The sequence below is a fragment of the Procambarus clarkii genome, chromosome 78, assembly GCF_040958095.1.
Source record: "Procambarus clarkii isolate CNS0578487 chromosome 78, FALCON_Pclarkii_2.0, whole genome shotgun sequence".
Lineage (NCBI taxonomy): Eukaryota > Metazoa > Arthropoda > Malacostraca > Decapoda > Cambaridae > Procambarus > Procambarus clarkii.
This window is the reverse complement of record NC_091227.1, coordinates 8080732-8100176: the sequence shown is the minus strand read 5'-3', so window position 1 is coordinate 8100176 and position 19445 is coordinate 8080732. Positions and strand designations below refer to the sequence as shown.

The 19445-nt window shown below is 36.1% G+C and overlaps 1 protein-coding gene across 9 annotated transcripts in view; it reads right to left on the bottom strand.

The window, feature by feature from the left end:
- The window catches only part of LOC138357368 (protein draper-like), a 79802-nt gene that overhangs the window by 12145 nt on the left and 48212 nt on the right, over positions 1-19445 (bottom strand). For 5 of the 9 annotated variants that reach the window (XR_011224944.1, XM_069314038.1, XM_069314039.1 and 2 more), the window contains 2 exons: positions 18828-19016; positions 11117-11305 (listed from right to left, as the gene is read on the bottom strand). Coding sequence is in view for 8 of the 9 variants with exons in the window: in XM_069314038.1 (XP_069170139.1) it covers positions 11117-11305; positions 18828-19016 (378 nt within the window). In the remaining variant the exon portion in view is untranslated. Of the gene's footprint in view, positions 1-3184; positions 3229-8092; positions 8117-11116; positions 11306-18827; positions 19017-19445 lie in introns of all 9 variants that reach the window. The other 4 variants (XM_069314044.1, XM_069314043.1, XM_069314045.1 and 1 more) reach the window with 3 other exon arrangements.

Here is a 19445-nt window from a genome sequence, read left to right as displayed (position 1 = left end):
ACAAGCTTAAATCAATGAGCTTCCAAAAAATTAGTAATTAAACTAGATTTTAAATATACTTTCATGTGATATTGGCTTTTCCTCTGATAATTCCTTTCCCTTCCCCATTATTTCAGCAGAATACAGCAAGGAATCAATTCTGTTGTTTGGAAGAGCATGAAGTAAATTCTGCAGACAGTATCTAGTAGGGTAAGGTAAGGTAATTATCAAAAGAAGGCACCAAACCAGGAAGGCTATGTAGCACCATCAAAGTGCGAAATCAGAGGGCGCTAAATATCACCAAGAATGCCAATACGAGAACAAAAACGCATAAGGCGAACGATATAAAAAGTATCCGATTCACCTAGAATTCTATCGAGGGACGGACGGAAAGCAAGACACACGCTCGTCCTGGAAGTCAGGACATTCAACAAGGATAGTATCTAGTAGGGGAATCCCCTTGTTCCTTTTCTTTTCTGCACAGCTGATATGTGGCCATATCAGCCGGTCGGCCGAGCGGACAGCACACTGGACTTGTGATCCTGTGGTTCTGGGTTCGATCCCAGGCGCCGGCGAGAAACAATGGGCAGAGTTTCTTTCACCCTATGCCCCTGTTACCTAGCAGTAAAATAGGTACCTTGGTGTTAGTCAGCTGTCACGAGCTGCTTCCTGGGGGTGGAGGCCTGGTGAAGGACCGGGCCACGGGGACACTAAAAAGCCCCGAAATCATCTAAAGATAATCTCATGAGTAGGTTGATCAGCAAGCTCAGTAAGTATCCGATTCCTGAACGATGGCACTGTGGCAGGTACACACGAGGCCATACTTGTGGATCAACACTTGGTCAAATCTTAAAGGAGTTAGCACTTACCCTAAATCTATCAAAGTGTAAAATAGTTTTATGTAAACAACTAATGATAGATGCAGTAAAATAGGCACTTTGGATGCCCACAATGCTTTTCTATCTTCACAAAAGGTGCCTGGCACTGCTCAGATTTATTTATTTCCAAAGGTCTGTACCTTCTTTTGACAGGCCAAAATTAACAAAATGAACTCTTGAGAGCAATATCCATGAAAGTGTTAAACCTCTCCAGTAAAGACCAATGGGACCAAGCTGTCAGTCTTGACTAGGTGGTAAAGGTATCGACGAGACAACACTTGCTTGCAATTCTATTCCCAATCAGCGCTGCAAACAAGTTCTACCAGAGGACATAGGGATCCATGATTCTAAACTCATCAAAGGAACCAGTTAGTGGGCTTACCCCCTGACCAACTTCTGCAAACAGACCCACTGGGATAGCCCTATAGTGGATATCATTGCTTCAACTATGCTGGAGATGGCTAGGAAAGAAGCAGCACACTACCTTGTTGTGTAAGCCCTCCTGTTGGCTGTCCATAATTCCTCCATGGGCACCACCTTGACTGTCAGGCCTTAAGTACTGGCGATGCTTTTTCGCCTTGCCACCTCTATCTCCACCGAATACAGGTGTATTTGCAGCTATACATCAGCAGACCAATACGACCACCATGGTCTCATCTGTCCCACGTCAGAGGGAAAGATTTCTAGACATGAAGCAGTCAATGATATCATTAAGAGATATTTGTCTACAGCCAGGTGTCCCACACAAAGGGAACCTCAAACGTCCATATGACTGCAACAATGAGGGTTCACCTCATCCAAGGACAAGAGTGGTGTGGACCCATCACCTTCACATGTTGAGTTGTTACATGTTATTTTAGTACCTCCACATTTCCATTACTGTGTATGTATTTCTCGGAGCTGTAACATTATGACGAAATACTGAACGCTGGAATAAAATGGAAGGACTAAGGGGAGTAGTTTTTTCATCCTTTACATGGTAGAAGGCATTTATGATTATAAAGAAATTTATTAAATTATTTTGTCAAGATGTTCAACAGCCTAAACACCATCTAATAATAATACTTGTAATATTCATATAAAAGCACATTCTTTTGATACATGATACAGTGGAGAATTCGTAGGTAAAAAATGTGCATTACATAAAGCCACTAATACACAGTTTTGGCCATCTGGAATGATTAGCAGCATTTGTAATAATAATTATAAGTTATAATGATTAATGAAAGTATCCAGCTTATGAACAAGAAAGTGATACATATAATTGCTGATAAGAACCTTGTGGTTTAAATAAAAGTCTAATTCAAAATGATGGCTGATTCTAGAGGATGATTTTTATTATGTGTTACTGTTTATAGGTGAACACATCTTAAATGGATGGATAGAACTAACTTTTTTCAATACTGTGCAAGTTTATTTCATCCAATTTGAAGCCTCCACCACCCAGGGAAATGGGAAAAGTGATAATCATGATAGTGATGACTAAGTGACGTACTGTACTGTACTCCACACACAAGCACTAATAAGGTTTAGTATTGCGTAGTAATATTAATTACGTTTAACTTTTAATACAAAACTATTACAGTAATTTGAATATTTTTATCTTATTTGGCAAAATCGGACACAAATATTTAGGGGAAAAGACTAGGGTGAAGTGTGTGTGCATGGCAGGGTAGACGTGAGCAAGGATGAAGAGGAACAGGCACGAGGTCAAATATTCTCGTACCTGGTGTTTGATCCTCTAAGCTTCCAAGCCTTAACAAAAATACATATGAATATTAAACCTCATGCTGGGTCAGTTGAATGAATATATTAACCAATAGCCAAATGAGTAATACCACTTTTTTTACTTATAAGCAACAAGATGCAAAAGTCTGGCTGTTGGGGTGTGGAATTTTTTAAGTAGAAATAAGGTGTCATCAGCCACAACCATTACAGTATTATTATGCTAAATTCAATATTACAAAAATACCACTTCTTAAAAATTTGTAGTTAACGAAATAACTTCAAAGTACGTAAGAAATCAATTTGTAAATAAAAAAACGAGCACGACATTACTTACACTGACAATTAACATGGAAATTACTGTTAAATTACCAGTGTATCAAAATCTAAGTGAAATCATGCAATGTACAACTATGATGAAATGTATCTGTAAAGTTACTACTTGGAAAACTTATGCTCAGATATATATATATCCTTGATAAGTAGGACTAAAATATTTGGGGATAAACATTTTAAAACAAACGTATTACCAAAATGACTATGTACACCAAAGCAACAATTCACTAAAATTCTATTAACAGACAATTATTATATTAATATACCTATAAGAAGTAGACATTTCCAGTTACAGCAGTTTTGTTGAAATCTGTGGGGAATTTATATGAACATTAGAGAATAATGATCAACTCTGACAACTCTAGCACTGACATTCACTCCTGTACCAAGAGAAAAAATTACCTACGGTATAATCTTTGAAAAAAAAAATTCTTTAAAAAGATGTCTAACAATATAAGTAACAGATTTAGAACGAATACTAGGGAAATATGCTGTAAATAGTTATTTATTTGTCTATTAAGGGGATCATAATACAGAAAAGAATGAATTTTAGAACTAACAATTAAAAACATAATACAATCTAAAAATAAAGAAAAACCATCTATGATTCTACAGAAGCTAGTCATATAACCAAAGGAATCCAAGGGTTCAAGTTTAGACAATTATCTGACTAGTTAGCACAATTACATGTAAATAAAATTCAAGAGCCTGGGATTGGAAGTGAAAAATTCCTAAATGGCCTCAGTACATAACTATTATCTCTCTGGCACAGTCCACTTGTCAGTTTAGCCAATTGAAATTACTGTAGACAAATCAGTGCAACATACTACATCTGAAGGTCTGTATTTCTGATTATAGCCTTAACCCTTAAAGTGCAGTTATTGTCCTACAATGATTTAAATTAGCATTGTTTGGATTTTATATCAATGATGCTAATGTGGGTAGTAGCTATGTGGATGTACAGTAGTGGACTTGCAGGCGATGAGTCACAATAACGTGGCTAAAGTAAGTTGACCAGACCACACACTAGAAGGTGAAGGGACGACGACGTTTCGGTCCGTCCTGGACCATTCTCAAGTCGATTGTGAAGAGGAAGTAGATGCAGGCAATAAATAAGCTAGAGAGAGGTGAGGCTCAAAGTGTACTAGAGGAGATAGTAGTAGGAATAAGAACTGCAGAGGGCCTATTGGCCCATACGAGGCAGCTCCTATTATAACCACCGAATGAGAAGGAGATAGTAATAGGAATAAGAAGAGGATAGTAAGGGAACGTAAAGAGACTAGCACGCATAGCGTTTCGGGCAAGTATTCCCTAATATTCCCTGGAATACGACCTTGCCGTTTCGGGCAAGTATTCCCTAATATTCCCCGGAATACGACCTTGCCAAATCGTTTAACAATCCGGTACCCATTTTACTGTTGGGTAAACAGAGACTACAGTTATGGATTGGCGCCCAGTAAATCCTCCCCGGCCAAGATATAAACCCAGGTCAAAACGCTCCCAAAACGCCAGGCGAGTCTCTTACCTCTACGCCACGGGGACTGTTTATCATTTATGATTTGCTTACTTTGCAGATGCAGATATTGTCACAAATGTTACTATGACAATACGGTAAATGCCATGGTATGAAATTCCATTTTCATTACATGTGTAATGAAAGTATACCAGGCTAACCAATCATTCGAACATAACTACAGAAGGCATATTGGTCCATAAGAGACGGCTATTAATATTCATCCAAACTCATTCATATACAAGAATGAGTTTGGGTGGCTGTAAATAGGAGCCGTCTCCAATAGACTTGTATGAAGAGAATATATGAAAGTTTGAGGATACAGTATAATTAGAAGCAGCCTTACTGGGGGCCAATAGGCCTTCTGCAGTTTCATTAGTACTCGGTCTTATCGATACATAAATTCATTCATACATATACAGTACTGTATATATATTCATTTGTTCATTCAGTGATGCATATCATTGAAATTTATGAATGCATATAAAATGTATCAATAAAACACAAACTGCAGGTCTTCTGACCCATTAGTGGCAGTGGCAGTTCTTATGTACTGTATATCCACCCAAATTCAATCATAGGTAGGCCTTCTCCCATATCAGGATATAAATAGGTGCCGCCTAGTAGCGGCCAATAGGGCTTCTGCATTTGTCTTTACTTATTATGTTGTTATTGACACACGTTCTTTGAAGCCCTAAATAATGTATACTCGATTCATGTTTTAGTAAATTACATGTACATATATCTAGTTATTCAACACAAATACTATAGTGAATAAACTAAAAAGTGAAGTAACAATTTTAGAAATGTCCAAGGTCAGCACTGGAGTCCTCTGCCACATGCAGCTGTGTCAGCAAGACACTAGGTCTAGCGCCGACATATCCCGACAGATCCGGCTGAGTGCATCACCCACCAATCGCCTACAGCTCACCTCGCCAGTAAATATGTAGATAATTACACAATTTCTGTTTTTCCTTAGATTTTCCATTTAAATAATCATTCTACAAGTCGTTTTTCCTTTTTTTTTCTTTTCACATAGGAAGACATGCATGAATATCTGTAGCTGCACTTTAAGGGTTAAGTGTTCACTATTCCTAATTTACCTCTAATAATCAGTAAAGTGCATCAATGTCAGGAATGCAAAAAGGCTCACTTATCACCTCAAGACACTGAGTCCTACAAAAAGGTTCTCACTGCTTGATAAACAGAACACAGCAAGCTACTACAGGTTTCCAATAGAAAAAGATGTGCACATCAGATATTGATGTACAGTATTATGAACAACTTTTATGAAGAAAGATTTACGAATTGCAGCTTTGGCGTATTTTCTTAACACTTTCGCGCTATCTGGACGCGCCGGCGCGTCCCGTTTCGTCTAACGCTAACGCATAGTGGACATAAAGTTGAGTCCTCTTTTAAAATATTTGTATAAAATTCAATTTTTATCCGATTTACTTTGGGTTTGTTTCAAACTGCGCGCTATGAGGCTCTCTTTCTCACCACTAGGCTGCATGGTACAATAAGTTCATGAAAGGTGTGGATAACTTCGATCAAATGGTATTTTGTCCCAAACGGGTTGCAGGTGGGTGACTTTAGCCGTTTATACTGGTAATGCTTCCCCCATATCATGTATTATATGCATATGTCTGTTTAGGGAATTTTATTCCGATCAATATACAACCAAAAATAACTGTGTGCAACAAGTATAAACTTGACAAACATAACAAAAGTAAAAACATTTCGTGTGTGTTTGACGCTCACTGATATGTTCCAGCGTTGTTTTATATTTGGCGCTATTCTAACTTACGCTTTGTTGATATTTTTTACCTATGGGCACATAGAACATTCTATTGCGAACACATTGACACAAAAATGAATGACGTACATAGAAAATTAATGTCATGAGAGTGAAATAAGTATAAACTTTCAAAGCGCCGTGCGTCGTCCCGTCACCGATACCGGGTAACAATTTCACAACTTCCCACACTCTTGCGGGCGGGCCGCATCATTATTCTACGCTTATATTCATATCACCGTGTTGGGAATTTCATTGCGAGTCCATTGATACCAAAATTAACGCTGTAGAATAAGTGTGGAGGTGATTACAATCCCAAGAGTAAAAACATTTTGTTGCTGATGGGCGCTCACGGCGAGTCATCTTCGAAGTTATTTATTTGGTGCTGGTATCCCTATACGTTTCGTGACTTTTTTTACTGATGTTCTTCTAGAGAATTTTATTGCGAACACGTTGGTACCAAAATGAAATACGTAGCATGAGAACTAAGGTCAGAAGAGTAAAAAGAGTATACACATTTTTGTTTTTACGCTTAAGCGATAAAAACGCTGCGCGCACATTCGGTTGGCTGAGTGACCTTTGCGGAAAGCGCGAAAGTGTTAATATTTATATAGCTTTCCCTTTTTGCCTTTGTATTGGCATATAATTCTTAAAATATATGTAATGTGTCTAACAAGATTTAAATGAAATGCTCACCTTAATATATGTGGATTGTATTATACAATACGCAAAACTATTTTTCTCCCATTTAATTTTTTCCTGAAAAAATCAGACAAGAGAGAAAGAAGCAGTGCAAGATGATTAAGCATATTCTAAATCTTAGTAACATTTGGGCCAAGCAGTTAATTCAACTACACTTCCTCAAGAAGGAATTTAGAGATAAGAAAAATTAATTTTATATTTTAAAGAACACTGAAGCACAATATAAAAGCTAATCTTCACCATTTCTAATTTAAATAAGATAATATTAACTGAATAGAATGATGTGTTGATCCCAGTCTCTCGAAGGTTACGTGGTTATACCCAGGATTACATACAACTATCTAAAGAGTTTGGCAGCTTCTTTAACAATGTAGAGAAACAGCAAGATGAGAGTCGACTTTGTAAATAATGTTTCACCTGTAAGGAAGTCATCAAATTAACAGAAACACATGGGTTGGTGCTTCCAAATGGCACAAACAGGGAAGGCGAGGCAAGTTCAGCAAAAATGAGAGGCGAGGAATTGTGAATAAATTGATATTTATTAAATATTAATTTAGCAAGAGGGGAAGCTATGTTGAATTTTCCTCCTGTTTGATGATGATGTAGAGTTTAATGGCTGCAGACTATACATTACCTCCAATAATTTTCATGTTTCACAATAAGTTTAGCATCCTTACAGCACCATCAGAGTTAGTTTAGTTCATTTATTATGCACCCCATACCCATCCTGTGGGCTGTAGTAGAAAGGGTTACAGAGGCACATAATGGGCTCAGGGACTGAACTCCACAATTCATTTAGCCATCAAACAGAACGAGAGAAGATTACATAGTGCCAACTCCACTTACCAAATAAATACTTTACATACAGTACTGTATATCAATTCATACAATTCCTCGTGTCCCTCGACCTCACCTTGCTTATCTTAACCCACCCAACCATCCCGTGTTTTGCCCTATAATAAGCCAAAGTCTTGTGTTCACGTCACATTTGATGAAATCCTTATAGGCAAATATAAAATCTAAATTTAAGGTCTATTCTAATCTTTGCATTCTCTACATTATTATCAATACTTTGTGCTCTTCACTACCAATTTTTTAAATGTTTAAGAACAGACAATCTCATTCATCAAGAGGGCTAATAAATGACTTGGTCTTTAAACTTACCAACGATAGCAACTGAAGCAAGTCCTTGTAGTAGCACACAAGTATTGAGATTTAATAAAAAAGTAAATAGCAAATAGTATAAAAAAATGGAAATAATGTAAACATATATCCAAGAAACAAATCATTACACTTGCAGGAGATAAGGCATACTATGAAATACTTATGGAAATTATGCTCTTCATATTTATTAAACGTATTTCATTCCAACAAAATTAATTTAAAGGGTTGCAACAAGCCTCTCAAAAACTTAATATATATAATTAAGCTTTTGTTGCTTGATAATGAAAAAAGCAAACTTTGACTTGAAAGCTTTATAATTATCCAAGCAGCTTACTGTCTCCATTCATTTAATTTGATTAATTTGATTAATTGGATTTGTAATACTAGAATATCATTGGCTATCAACCAGATGTTTAACCTCAACAATGCTGACTAATCAGTCTCTCTCACTCTCTCCCTCTCTCTCATGCTTCTAATCATTCCTCTTATCTTTCATTGCACTAATCTTTATCACCTGTGGCCTAATATTTGACCCACATTTTATACAAGCTGCCATATTTTGAGCCTATACTACATTGTACATGTTTCTGTAACTCATTATTTACTGTCATGAAGAAATGGCATGTTGGCAAGCAATCTAAATCCATTTTAAATTAGATCCTTGGTACAAGGGCCATATGTTCAAAGTCTAAATACTGTATTAATGAAGTTGGAGGTATACAGTTCAAGTATGTTTATTGAGACAAGAATGAAATATGTCTCAAAGGGATAGAGTAGCTTAGGCTATTTCTACCCCACTATATTAGGTATACAGTGAAGAGGGGGAGTGCAGGAGGAAGGGGAGGAGCAGGAGAAAGGGAAGAGGGGAAGAAATTGCAGAGGAAAAAAAGTTGGGAGAGGTAAAGGAATAGATGGGGGGGGGGGGAGAGAGAGAGAGGAGAGAGAGTGGGGGGATGGGTACCGAGTAGAGAAGGGGAGAGGAAGAAGAGAATGGGGAAGAGAGGTTGTATGATTTTCAAAATCTGACCCGATTCTATTCACACAGGCCTGGCACCCCAAATATATAGTGCGCCATCACACTTGCCAATCATGGTTATCTTTATATTAGGCTCTGATACATGTGGTAGTTACAACGAATGTTGAATAATTCTCCAGATGCTTAAACTACACTATGAAAGCATTTGAAATTCCTATAAAATAAAATGTTTGTCCTACTGTGTGTAGCATGTATTATGTGACACAGCTGACTGGAGGTAGCCTGAAACTATTGTAGCATTAGCTGCTCAAACATCAATAATGTTATCCTTAATGTGTTAGATATTTTGAATCTCATAAGAAGCTGCATTTTAAGCTGTTATTATGCCAACATTTATATCAAGAGAGAGAGAGGAGACGTACAGAGATAGACAGACACATTGTAACGAGGAGATGAAAGGAAGGCTACTTAATTCTTCAGAAACTTTATAATTATGTTATCCAGTCACTATGGAAATGTCTGAAATTCTGATATGAATATTGTTTAATGGTGTAACACAATTGGCAACTCATCTGCTGGGTAGCGTGGCCATTGCCAGCCACCAGCAAACTTCAGGGAGACTACACATTACCTCCACTTAACTTTTTCTATCACACCTTGCATCTTTACAAAATAAAAAATATTAAGTCACAAGAGCCTGGGAAAAGTAAATTTGAACATGAATATAACTTTAGTGTACTCAATAAGGGTGGAAATCAAGCATATTTGGAACGAAATATAACCCAAAATCCCACTGCAACCCTCCAAGTGTGCTCATTGTCATGTGTTGATTGTACTGTATATTGGAATGTGGTCATCATAAGAAAATTTACATTTTGTGTTAATGTCCAAATACAAATGCTGCAAATATGGTTCCAATAGCAGATTAGCACCACAGGGACCCCAAGAGCTCATTATAAACTCATGGAACTGCTTACTCACTGAAGCAATAAATGCCAAAATATTATTTCAAAATTCAGTTATAAAAAATACTTATGAACAATGGATGAGGGACTTTGACAAGCCATTGGCCATCTGTTCCTGTTCAGGCTAACAGAGATGGTGGGCCCTTACATAAAGTTGGGTTTATGCACATGCCTTATGTTTCAATATACTGAATATAAAAAAAAAATTTGTTTGGTCCTGGCTACCACCACATTGTAATGCTGATGAATACAGTACCAGGAATAATATTTTCTACTGCCACACCAAAATAAATGTTGATACGATTTTGTTTAATACTTTTAAACGCAGATCTTTCAGTAGATTTTTTTTTACTCGGCTAAGGTGACAATTTTTGACAATAGCCATACTTTGAGGGTTAAAATTAGTACAATATATACTTTACCAAATACAGTAATCACAACTTTTCATGTTTGATTTTGCTTTAACAAGAAATAAGGTATCAACAGCCTGTATAGAGGATCTTAAATTTAAATTAATTTTTTAAATAATTTTTTTAATAACTTGATTTAGAAAACATGATTTAAAAATGATTTAAAAAACCTGCACTTCAATGTTCATATTCTATTTGTTATTACCTTGATTATAGTTAACTTAAAATACAGATAAATACAGCTTATTTTAAAGTACGCTATATTTCAATTTACAAATTAGCAACGCCGAAAATAACAAGTCACTGCTTCTCGCAAAAGAGGGATAAATCAGACATTGGGAAAAGCTGTAGAAAAATTTAAAAATTATAGAAAAACTGAAATTTTTGGTAAGTATTTGCCAAACAAATTCTTCATTGTAAGTCTCCCAAGTTTGCAAGCCATAGGCTGCACTGCAGGATGCCAAAATTGTATAAAGTATTGCTAATGGTCAACATAAAAGAAAGGTTACTTACGACAAGATACCTTAAAACCAAACATGAATCATGTTGATACACATGATAAAGTAAGCTTTGCCATACTTTAAAATCATCACTAATAACATTGGTTACAGCTGGTGAATGAATGACATATTTGAATGCACATATAGCCACAAAATAAAATACAAACACCAACCTGGATCTTTTGGGGGAAGTGGTCGTTGCTTTATTTCATCATATACGTGTTCCACAAGTCTGTTATCCTTTAAACTTTCAATAGAATGATAGATATTGAGATTTGGATTTGTGGCATCTGCTTCTAATGCTTTTACTCGAGCTTGTCTTTGTAGCGTTGACGGCACGTCATAGTGACCCCCAACAGCTCCTGTAACACAATAGTGTATTAGAACCAGCCAAGATACAGCAGTATATTGTTTTTAAGGATGAGGCTGAAAAAAGAAAAATGACATTTTATATTAATGTTTCAACAGTAAAGGAAAATTACACCAAGCTTCCTAAACACGAAAAAGTAAATTTGCAAAATCCCAATTTCTACCAACACACGATGCTGAATGTTTCAAACATTTCAGATCTAAGAACTGTTGAAGTAATTTCATATTCAAGGAAATGGAACTATCTTAAACAAGTTAAAATAACCATTGCAGAAAAATTCATTTAAATTGCACACAACACTGAATATTTTCAAAGAATTACTAAATTATGGCCAATTTATTAAAGTTTATAATTTAGGGCTCATAACCTTGGCATCAATACACTAAAGCAAAAACCAGATAGAAGAAAGCCACCTATTAAAGAACGTGCAGTTCCCCTAATGTGTGACTTGATAGCGAGGTTCAAAATAATGTGCTGCCTGGGAGCTGGTCAGCCGAGTGGACAGCACGCTGGACTTGTGATCCTGTGGTCCCAAGTTCGATCCCGGGCGCCGGCGAGAAACAATGGGCAAAAGTTTCTTTCACCCCTATGCCCCTGTTACCTAGCAGTAAAATAGGTACCTGGGTGTTAGTCAGCTGTCATGGGCTGCTTCCTGGGGGTGGAGGCCTGGTCAAGGACCGGGCCACGGGGACACTAAAGCCCCGAAATCATCAAGATAACCTCAAGATAGCTACCTAAGGGTAGTAGCTCTGTCTGAAACAATAGTGTCCCAGCACAAATTATTGTGCCATGTACCAGTATTGCTAATTAGCATATACAAGAGTACAGAGGATGTTGCTTCAGTGATGGCTCAAGTTAGTCTCTCCACTGCACTGTCAGCCTTAGTCCCCCCCCCCCCCACGAGATGATTACTGATAGATCCTTGTCTTCCTGACTAAAGGGAGATTCCAAGGAACCTTAGCTCATAAAATATATTTTCTACAATATTAATTTTTACAATGTGGTTGCCACAACCTTTGGCATAAGCCTAACAAGCCTTTTGAAATTGGAAATTTTAAGCATTGGAATAAGTAAATAAGACAATATAATAGACAACATTGCCTTTGGTTATAGACACCTCGATACTGACTTCTTCGTTCCAATGGTAACTAATATGATCACTGATCAATTGCAATGAAAACATATGAAAACCTCCAGTAAGAGGAAACCTCCAGTAAGAGGGAGCCCACATATTTTATTGTCTAATTTACAGTGCAAATAATAAATAAATAGAAATAATGCAATATTTTTATATAACCAAGGTATTTTTTCCAATGTGATTATCAAAATATGTAAAAAATTATATTCTAATATTTGCATTAAATATTTTCAATAATTTGGGCATAAAAAGCAGGAAATGGCAAATTTCAGACGTAATTGCAGTCATTTTGTAGTAAGAATAGTCTGCCAAAAATTATTCGCTTTTAAGGCGATTTCATTGCACGGTACATGCAAGGCCTAGAAATATAAAATTCAATCTAGACAAATACTAAGCATCAATTTTGAAGATGGATATATTTGAGGTTTAAGATTCATTCTATGAGAATACATCCAAGACAGTGGCATAAGAATTATTCCATGCATGCACATGCACAAGCAGTGTAAAGGTTTTTGTGTGCAAAATACATTAAATGTAAAGATAAGTACAGTATTAAAATCTACTTTACCCCTTGTTTAATTTCAGCCCTAAATACTGTACAGCCATTTAGATATCTAATATGAGTTTCAAGTGTCTTAAAAGGACAATACCTGTATAACATATTTGCAATGCTAAAAAAAAAAAAAAAAATTATACTGCATGATTACATTGCACATGGCAATTATTGAGTAATTTAGCAAGAATATTGTTGAGATACAGTCGATCGGAAGGAGCCGGTCGGCCGAGCGGACAGCACGCGGGGCTTGTGATCCTGTGGTCCTGGGTTCGATCCCAGGCGCCGGCGAGAAACAATGGGCAGAGTTTCTTTCACCCTATGCCCCTGTTACCTAGCAGTAAAATAGGTACCTGGGTGTTAGTCAGCTGTCACGGGCTGCTTCCTGGGGGTGGAGGCCTGGTCGAGGACCGGGCCGCGGGGACACTAAAGCCCCGAAATCATCTCAAGATAACCTCAAGATAACAGTATATCAGAAAAACCAATGTGCCAGAATAAGCATTTTGTAAACAGTATAATATTTCAAACTGCCTTAAAACAAGTGCTATGGAGCTCACATATACGTGATCAATGGCCTAAACCCAGACGCAACTTTACTCTAGAACAATATTTTCGGATTTGCATTTCTTTGAAGTTTAAATTTATAAATATGATTACTAAAAACAAGGCGCAAAAAAAAAAAAAAAAAAAAAAAAAAATTTGTTTTAATCCATTTCAGGTTTACAAAATTTGCTGCAGAACAGTTTTGACGACACCATGATGAGAAAGACCAGACTCGGTTGCATGCACTACTAGAGGAAATTTCAAATTTAAAAGGTGTTCAAATAAAACTCAAATACAAATGAAAAGTCTGCCGAGTTGTGAATCGTGTGAACATTATCAAAATTGGATACAATCAATCAGAAAAAAAACTAAAAATTGGCATTCTGAGATTTGAATTTTCCCACCAAAAGAATACGAGTACCATGTCAGGTGCATCGGCATCCCTTTACTTACGCCCACTCTAATAACTATGTACATCATGCAAAATTTCAATTCCTTTCATGGAGCACAAATATATTTGTGATAAGGAGAAATCTATTATATAACTTGAAAACTATTTCTCAGAATATGACATCAATATTTCTTTACATCATTACAGCCAAACTAAAATAATGAGTTTTTATATTTATGTCAGAAAGCAATATTTTACAATGTACTGTAGTGGATTTTTTATTAACACTGACCAACAAATTTGCCCAATTTAGAGTGCACAGTTTAAATATTATATACAAAATGCTTATATACAAAATATTATATACAAAGTGCCAGAAGCAAAATGCTTCTGGCACATTGGTTTTGCTAATGTACTGTATCTTAAGAGCTTAGTATATGCATACTAAATTTTTAAATTACTTTTAAAAACGGCTGAATAGCTGAATAAATTATCCAAATTACAATGTACGTCTAAAACTGGAAAATTAAACCTTGCAAAAAAACTGAGTATTGTGTGAGCTTGGTTATCTGAAGGCCACCAAACCGAATATTTGTTTATCTGGCCAAAATCGCGTCTGGATAATTTTCTAACAAAACTTCACCATATTCGGACAGAAATCTGGACAACCAGAGATTAGGTTATATAAATTTTCAGGAACTACACATTTTAAGCTCGACAATATCAAACAAGAAACAACAACAAGGTAAGCTAAGGTTTGTTTTCAATTATATTATATTTTTCATTTATAGTGCGTGTGTGGAAATTCAAATTACATTGGTCGAAGTACAAAAGAATTGTGAATATGGTCATTTTTTTTTTTTTAACTTCACTGGTAAGAATTCTCCTAATCCGGATGTCTGGCTTATCCAGTGAGGTATTTTTCCCATATGCTCCGGATAGGTGAGCATTGACAGTACATTCGGTGAAGTTCAAGTTATTCTTAGTCATGACATAATATAAACAACAAAGGTGCAGTGAAATTTCATTTATCTACATTAGTGTGTGAAAGAGAGTATCTGATTAAGTAAGAAGGCCAGATAAAATTACTTTGTAATTTTGCCACACTGACTTTAGCATGCAGGGCAATACAGGGCAGACATGCAGGCAAGCCAACAGGCATGATGGTAATTTGTTTTGTCAAGAAGTATAGCCTCTGTGTGTGTGTGTGTGTGTGTTTGTATGTATAATGTATATGTATGTATGTATACTGGTATGTGTACCCCCCACCCCACCCCCCCGATATCCTCACTACATATAAAATAGAAACAGGAATAATAAATATTGATAAAGATGAATTCTTGAGACCAGTAACTTCAAGAACAAGGTAGGTATAGATTTAACCTTTCGGAACAAAGGTCCCAAACAAAATACAGTGGTACTTCAGTTTTCAAATTTAATCCATTCCCAGAGATGATTCAAAAACCAAAACAAATTTTCCCATAATAAATAATATACAAATTTAATTAATCTGTTCCACACCCTCCGAAATATTAACTAAAAAATACATTTCATACAGAAAAATGCTCATAGGTACCTAACCTTTATTGAGGACTCTTGTTGGCATATGGAAGACAGTGAGGAAGGTTGGAGGAGGAGAGGTGTTAGTGTTTGGAAGGAGAATCCCCTTCCATTATAACAGCAGTGTTGACATTTCTGGGATACTCTTACATTTTGCAAGCACATACATCACTAGGATGTGATTGTGGCTCACTGCTTGCTTGTCTTACAAAGAATCTGTCTATAGACATTTGTGTTTCCCTATGTTTTAACACTTGTCTGTAGTGAGACATCACATTGTTCCACTATGAATGATCTCGTTTTTCCTCTATCGTCATCTTCAACTATTTTCTTAGGTTGAACTTTACCACTGACTTTTTGGAACCCATGGCATGATATATAATAACTATATTATCCTTCAGTTATCCCTAAGAACTATATGAATCCCCCAATATTTGTACTAAGCCATATTACTTTACCATTCTAATCTTAGATATCATCTGATATCACGGTTGTTTTTTTTATTGCATATTCTACTGCATTATTCCTTGAAATGATCCTCAAATTGTGCTTCAATGAATTAATGTATAACTGATATATTATCCTAATGTACCTAGTAATCCTTGTTCATTATAATGTATTATTATTATTGTGTATTATTCTAATCTTTATTTGTCAAAATTTCTTACAATATACCTGTAAACATTTTTTGTCAATTTTACTGTAATTTATCTACTTACTATAATTATCGTAAATTATCTACTATCTGTTAGTTTAAGGACTTGCCCAAAACGCTATGCGTGCTAGTGGCTTTACAAGAATGTAAAATCAACTTATTTCTACTGCATGTTCTCTCTTAACCCCCAATGTACTTTCTTGTATACAAATAAATAAAATAAATAAATAAATAAATAAATAATTTATGTTCAGAAACCAAAAAAGCACAAAAACAATGAAATTCTTCACAAAACATTTAAATATTCGTCACTCGGCAGGAGACACTGGTAAACTGAAGCGCCATGTGCTCGGTCGGCCAATACGTGCATGAACAAACTTGAGCACTGAGGCAAACTTTGAATACCGAGTCAAATTTTTCAAAGAAATTGAGCTCAAGAACCAAAAAATTCTAAAACAGGGGATTTGAAAACCGAGGTTCCACTGTATTAGACACAAAACACACACGTGGGACCAAAGAGCCAAAGCTCAACTCCGCAAGCATAACTAGGCGAGTACACGTCTGTCTCGTATGTGTTTGACATGGTCAATATTTCCTCTATTATGTCTACTAATATTTCTAACACACACATACCGTGTGATGGAAAGCTGTCACCAGAGGAACACAAAGAACATTGTGAGAGGAGCATATGCTCAACTTCAGACTTGCTTTTAATTACAGTATATGGATGGTGAAATACTAAAGAAACTGTTCATGACTTTCGAGAGACCAAAACTGGAATATGCAGCAGTTGTATGATGCCCAAATCTTAAGTAACACACAAAGAAACTGGAAAAAGTGCAGCAGCATGCTACAAAATAGGTTCCAGAACTGAAAAACAAGTGTTACGAGGAGATACTACAGACATTAAACACGCCTAAACTAGAAAATAGAAGAAAAAGACGTGATATGATCACTACAAACAAAATTCTAACAGGAATCTACCAAACTGACAAGGAGGAATTCCTGAAACCAGCAACATCACGAACAAGAGGACATGGTTTCAAGCTAAGGAACATAGGTGCCCAAAAAAATTTGAAAGTTTTCTTTTGCAAACTGAGTGGTAGATGGTTGGAACAAGCCAAGTGAGGTGCTGGAGGTCAAAACCGTCAGTAGTTTCAAAGTGTTATACGACAAAGAGTACTGGTTAGACGGGACACCATAAACTTAGCTCTCAACCTGTAACTACACTTAGGTAATTACACACACTGGTTTCCTTTCTCATCAGCAAATGTGGCTGATGAACACATGTAAATGTTACATGTTACTGTAGTTATGAATTATTGTACTAAGCTTTATGGTTTTGGTTTCCCATTGTTAAGAATTGGAAGTCCTATTTTATTGAAGGCTTATTGAAGTTCCCCTTAGGCCTGACCTCAAGAATGCAACCCACAACAGCTGCCTGGTACCTATTTACTGGCAGGTGATTAAGGACTTCACATGAAAGAAAACTATGCACAAATACTCATCCACCTGAAGAAATCAAAACCTGGACCTGCACTGACCACTTTGCTACTTAACTGTATTTAGGAGATGACTGAAAACTTTATTTGACTGACAGTCATTTTGAATTTAAAAGAATACCCGCAAACACACCCTTATTTGTTGAATAGGATGAAAATTTCACACACTATTATTTATAGCTCCTTGCATTACAAAATCCAACATTTACACTTTTTACATTCTATGATTATGTGTATAAAGAATAAACGCAGCAAGGCAGAGGGATGCGAACCAAAGGAAGGAAATGTAGGATGCAGCTGATGAAAGGAGATTTTGAAGCAGCAGATAGTCCACCACCCACCCACGAACACCATGTTATTTATGGATTCTTGTGCTAACATCGCATTCCTCCCATCTTTCACTATATTTAAGAGACAACATGGCTAACTTTATTTAGACCAGATTGTAAAGAATATTTGGAAGGCAGCCACCTCCTGTGATGGGAGGAAGCTTCTTCCAACCATTCAACTTTATAAAATTAATTCACATTAACACTGTACAGTACAGTTAGTAATTAACAAGTAATATATTTTAATGTTTTAAGAATAAGGATTACTTATGAGTGAAATAATTTTGCTAGTTTATTATTTTTCCCACACAAGAAACATGCCTAGACCAGACTTCATCTGGATAATCAGGAAATCTGAACAACCGAGATCTGGATACATAAAGATGCACTACCTCTATAAACAAAAATTATGGTCACAATTGGTCTAAACTGAGGCAAACTGATCTGAGTTCAGAGTTAAGCACCTAGGAATGAAGACCTATTAGAAAAGCATAGTACAGTATTATAAAACTTCAAGGAAATAACTATCAAAATACGACATTCAGATACTGTGTAACTACATGAACATAATGAGGCTGTTGATACTGTATGCACTGCATGTCAGAAGGAAATTATGAGTGACATTCTTGCACCACCATGTGAAAAACAGCTAACCTTAAACATGTCAATGTAAATTTTTTACAACCATAACAAGATTGATGATTTCAAATCTTATGACATCAGGACGTTTCTTCTCGCACTACAAAGGTTATTTTATAAAATTTACTGCCGAGAACTTTAATAATACAAAGATTTTTACCTACACAATAACTAAGAAGCTAATAAGAGTGACAAATTCCTTACCTAAACTACAAGCATCATCATGGAAAGTGAAGGTACCTAGCTTCTCCCACTCTCGATTCTTGTCATCTTTGAGTGAGAGATTATTCTTGATAGTGACCCCGTTGTTTAAATTGCCATTCTCAAGCAGGTTTGGTTGTGACTTACTCACAGATTGGTAGGCATACACAGGATTATCAAAATGATGTTGGTCTGAAACAGATTTTATGTAATCAAATTCCTATTTTCCACAAGATCTTCAGTGCTTTCCTGCCAATAAACTTCAAGTATTAAATACAGCACAGTATGTAGATTCTTGGTATTATTTAAAATTAATCAATTAAATATTAGTGAAAGATGCAAAAACCATGCATGCTGGCAAATTATATTTGCAAAGTAGTTAGAACCCACTTACACACTCTCACATTCAAACACTATTTTACAAAAGTAAAAACCTCCAAGCCATTAACTGATTCTAGGAACAAAATGCTAAATATATCCAGGCTATTAGCTGCATCAACTGTCCATCTGTAGGACTGTACTTGGATGCTCAAGATGCAAAAAATAAACATAAGATGCAGCAAATCTGTGGAAAAACAGGTTATGGTACACAAGATCCTCACGTACAATCACTAACATAGG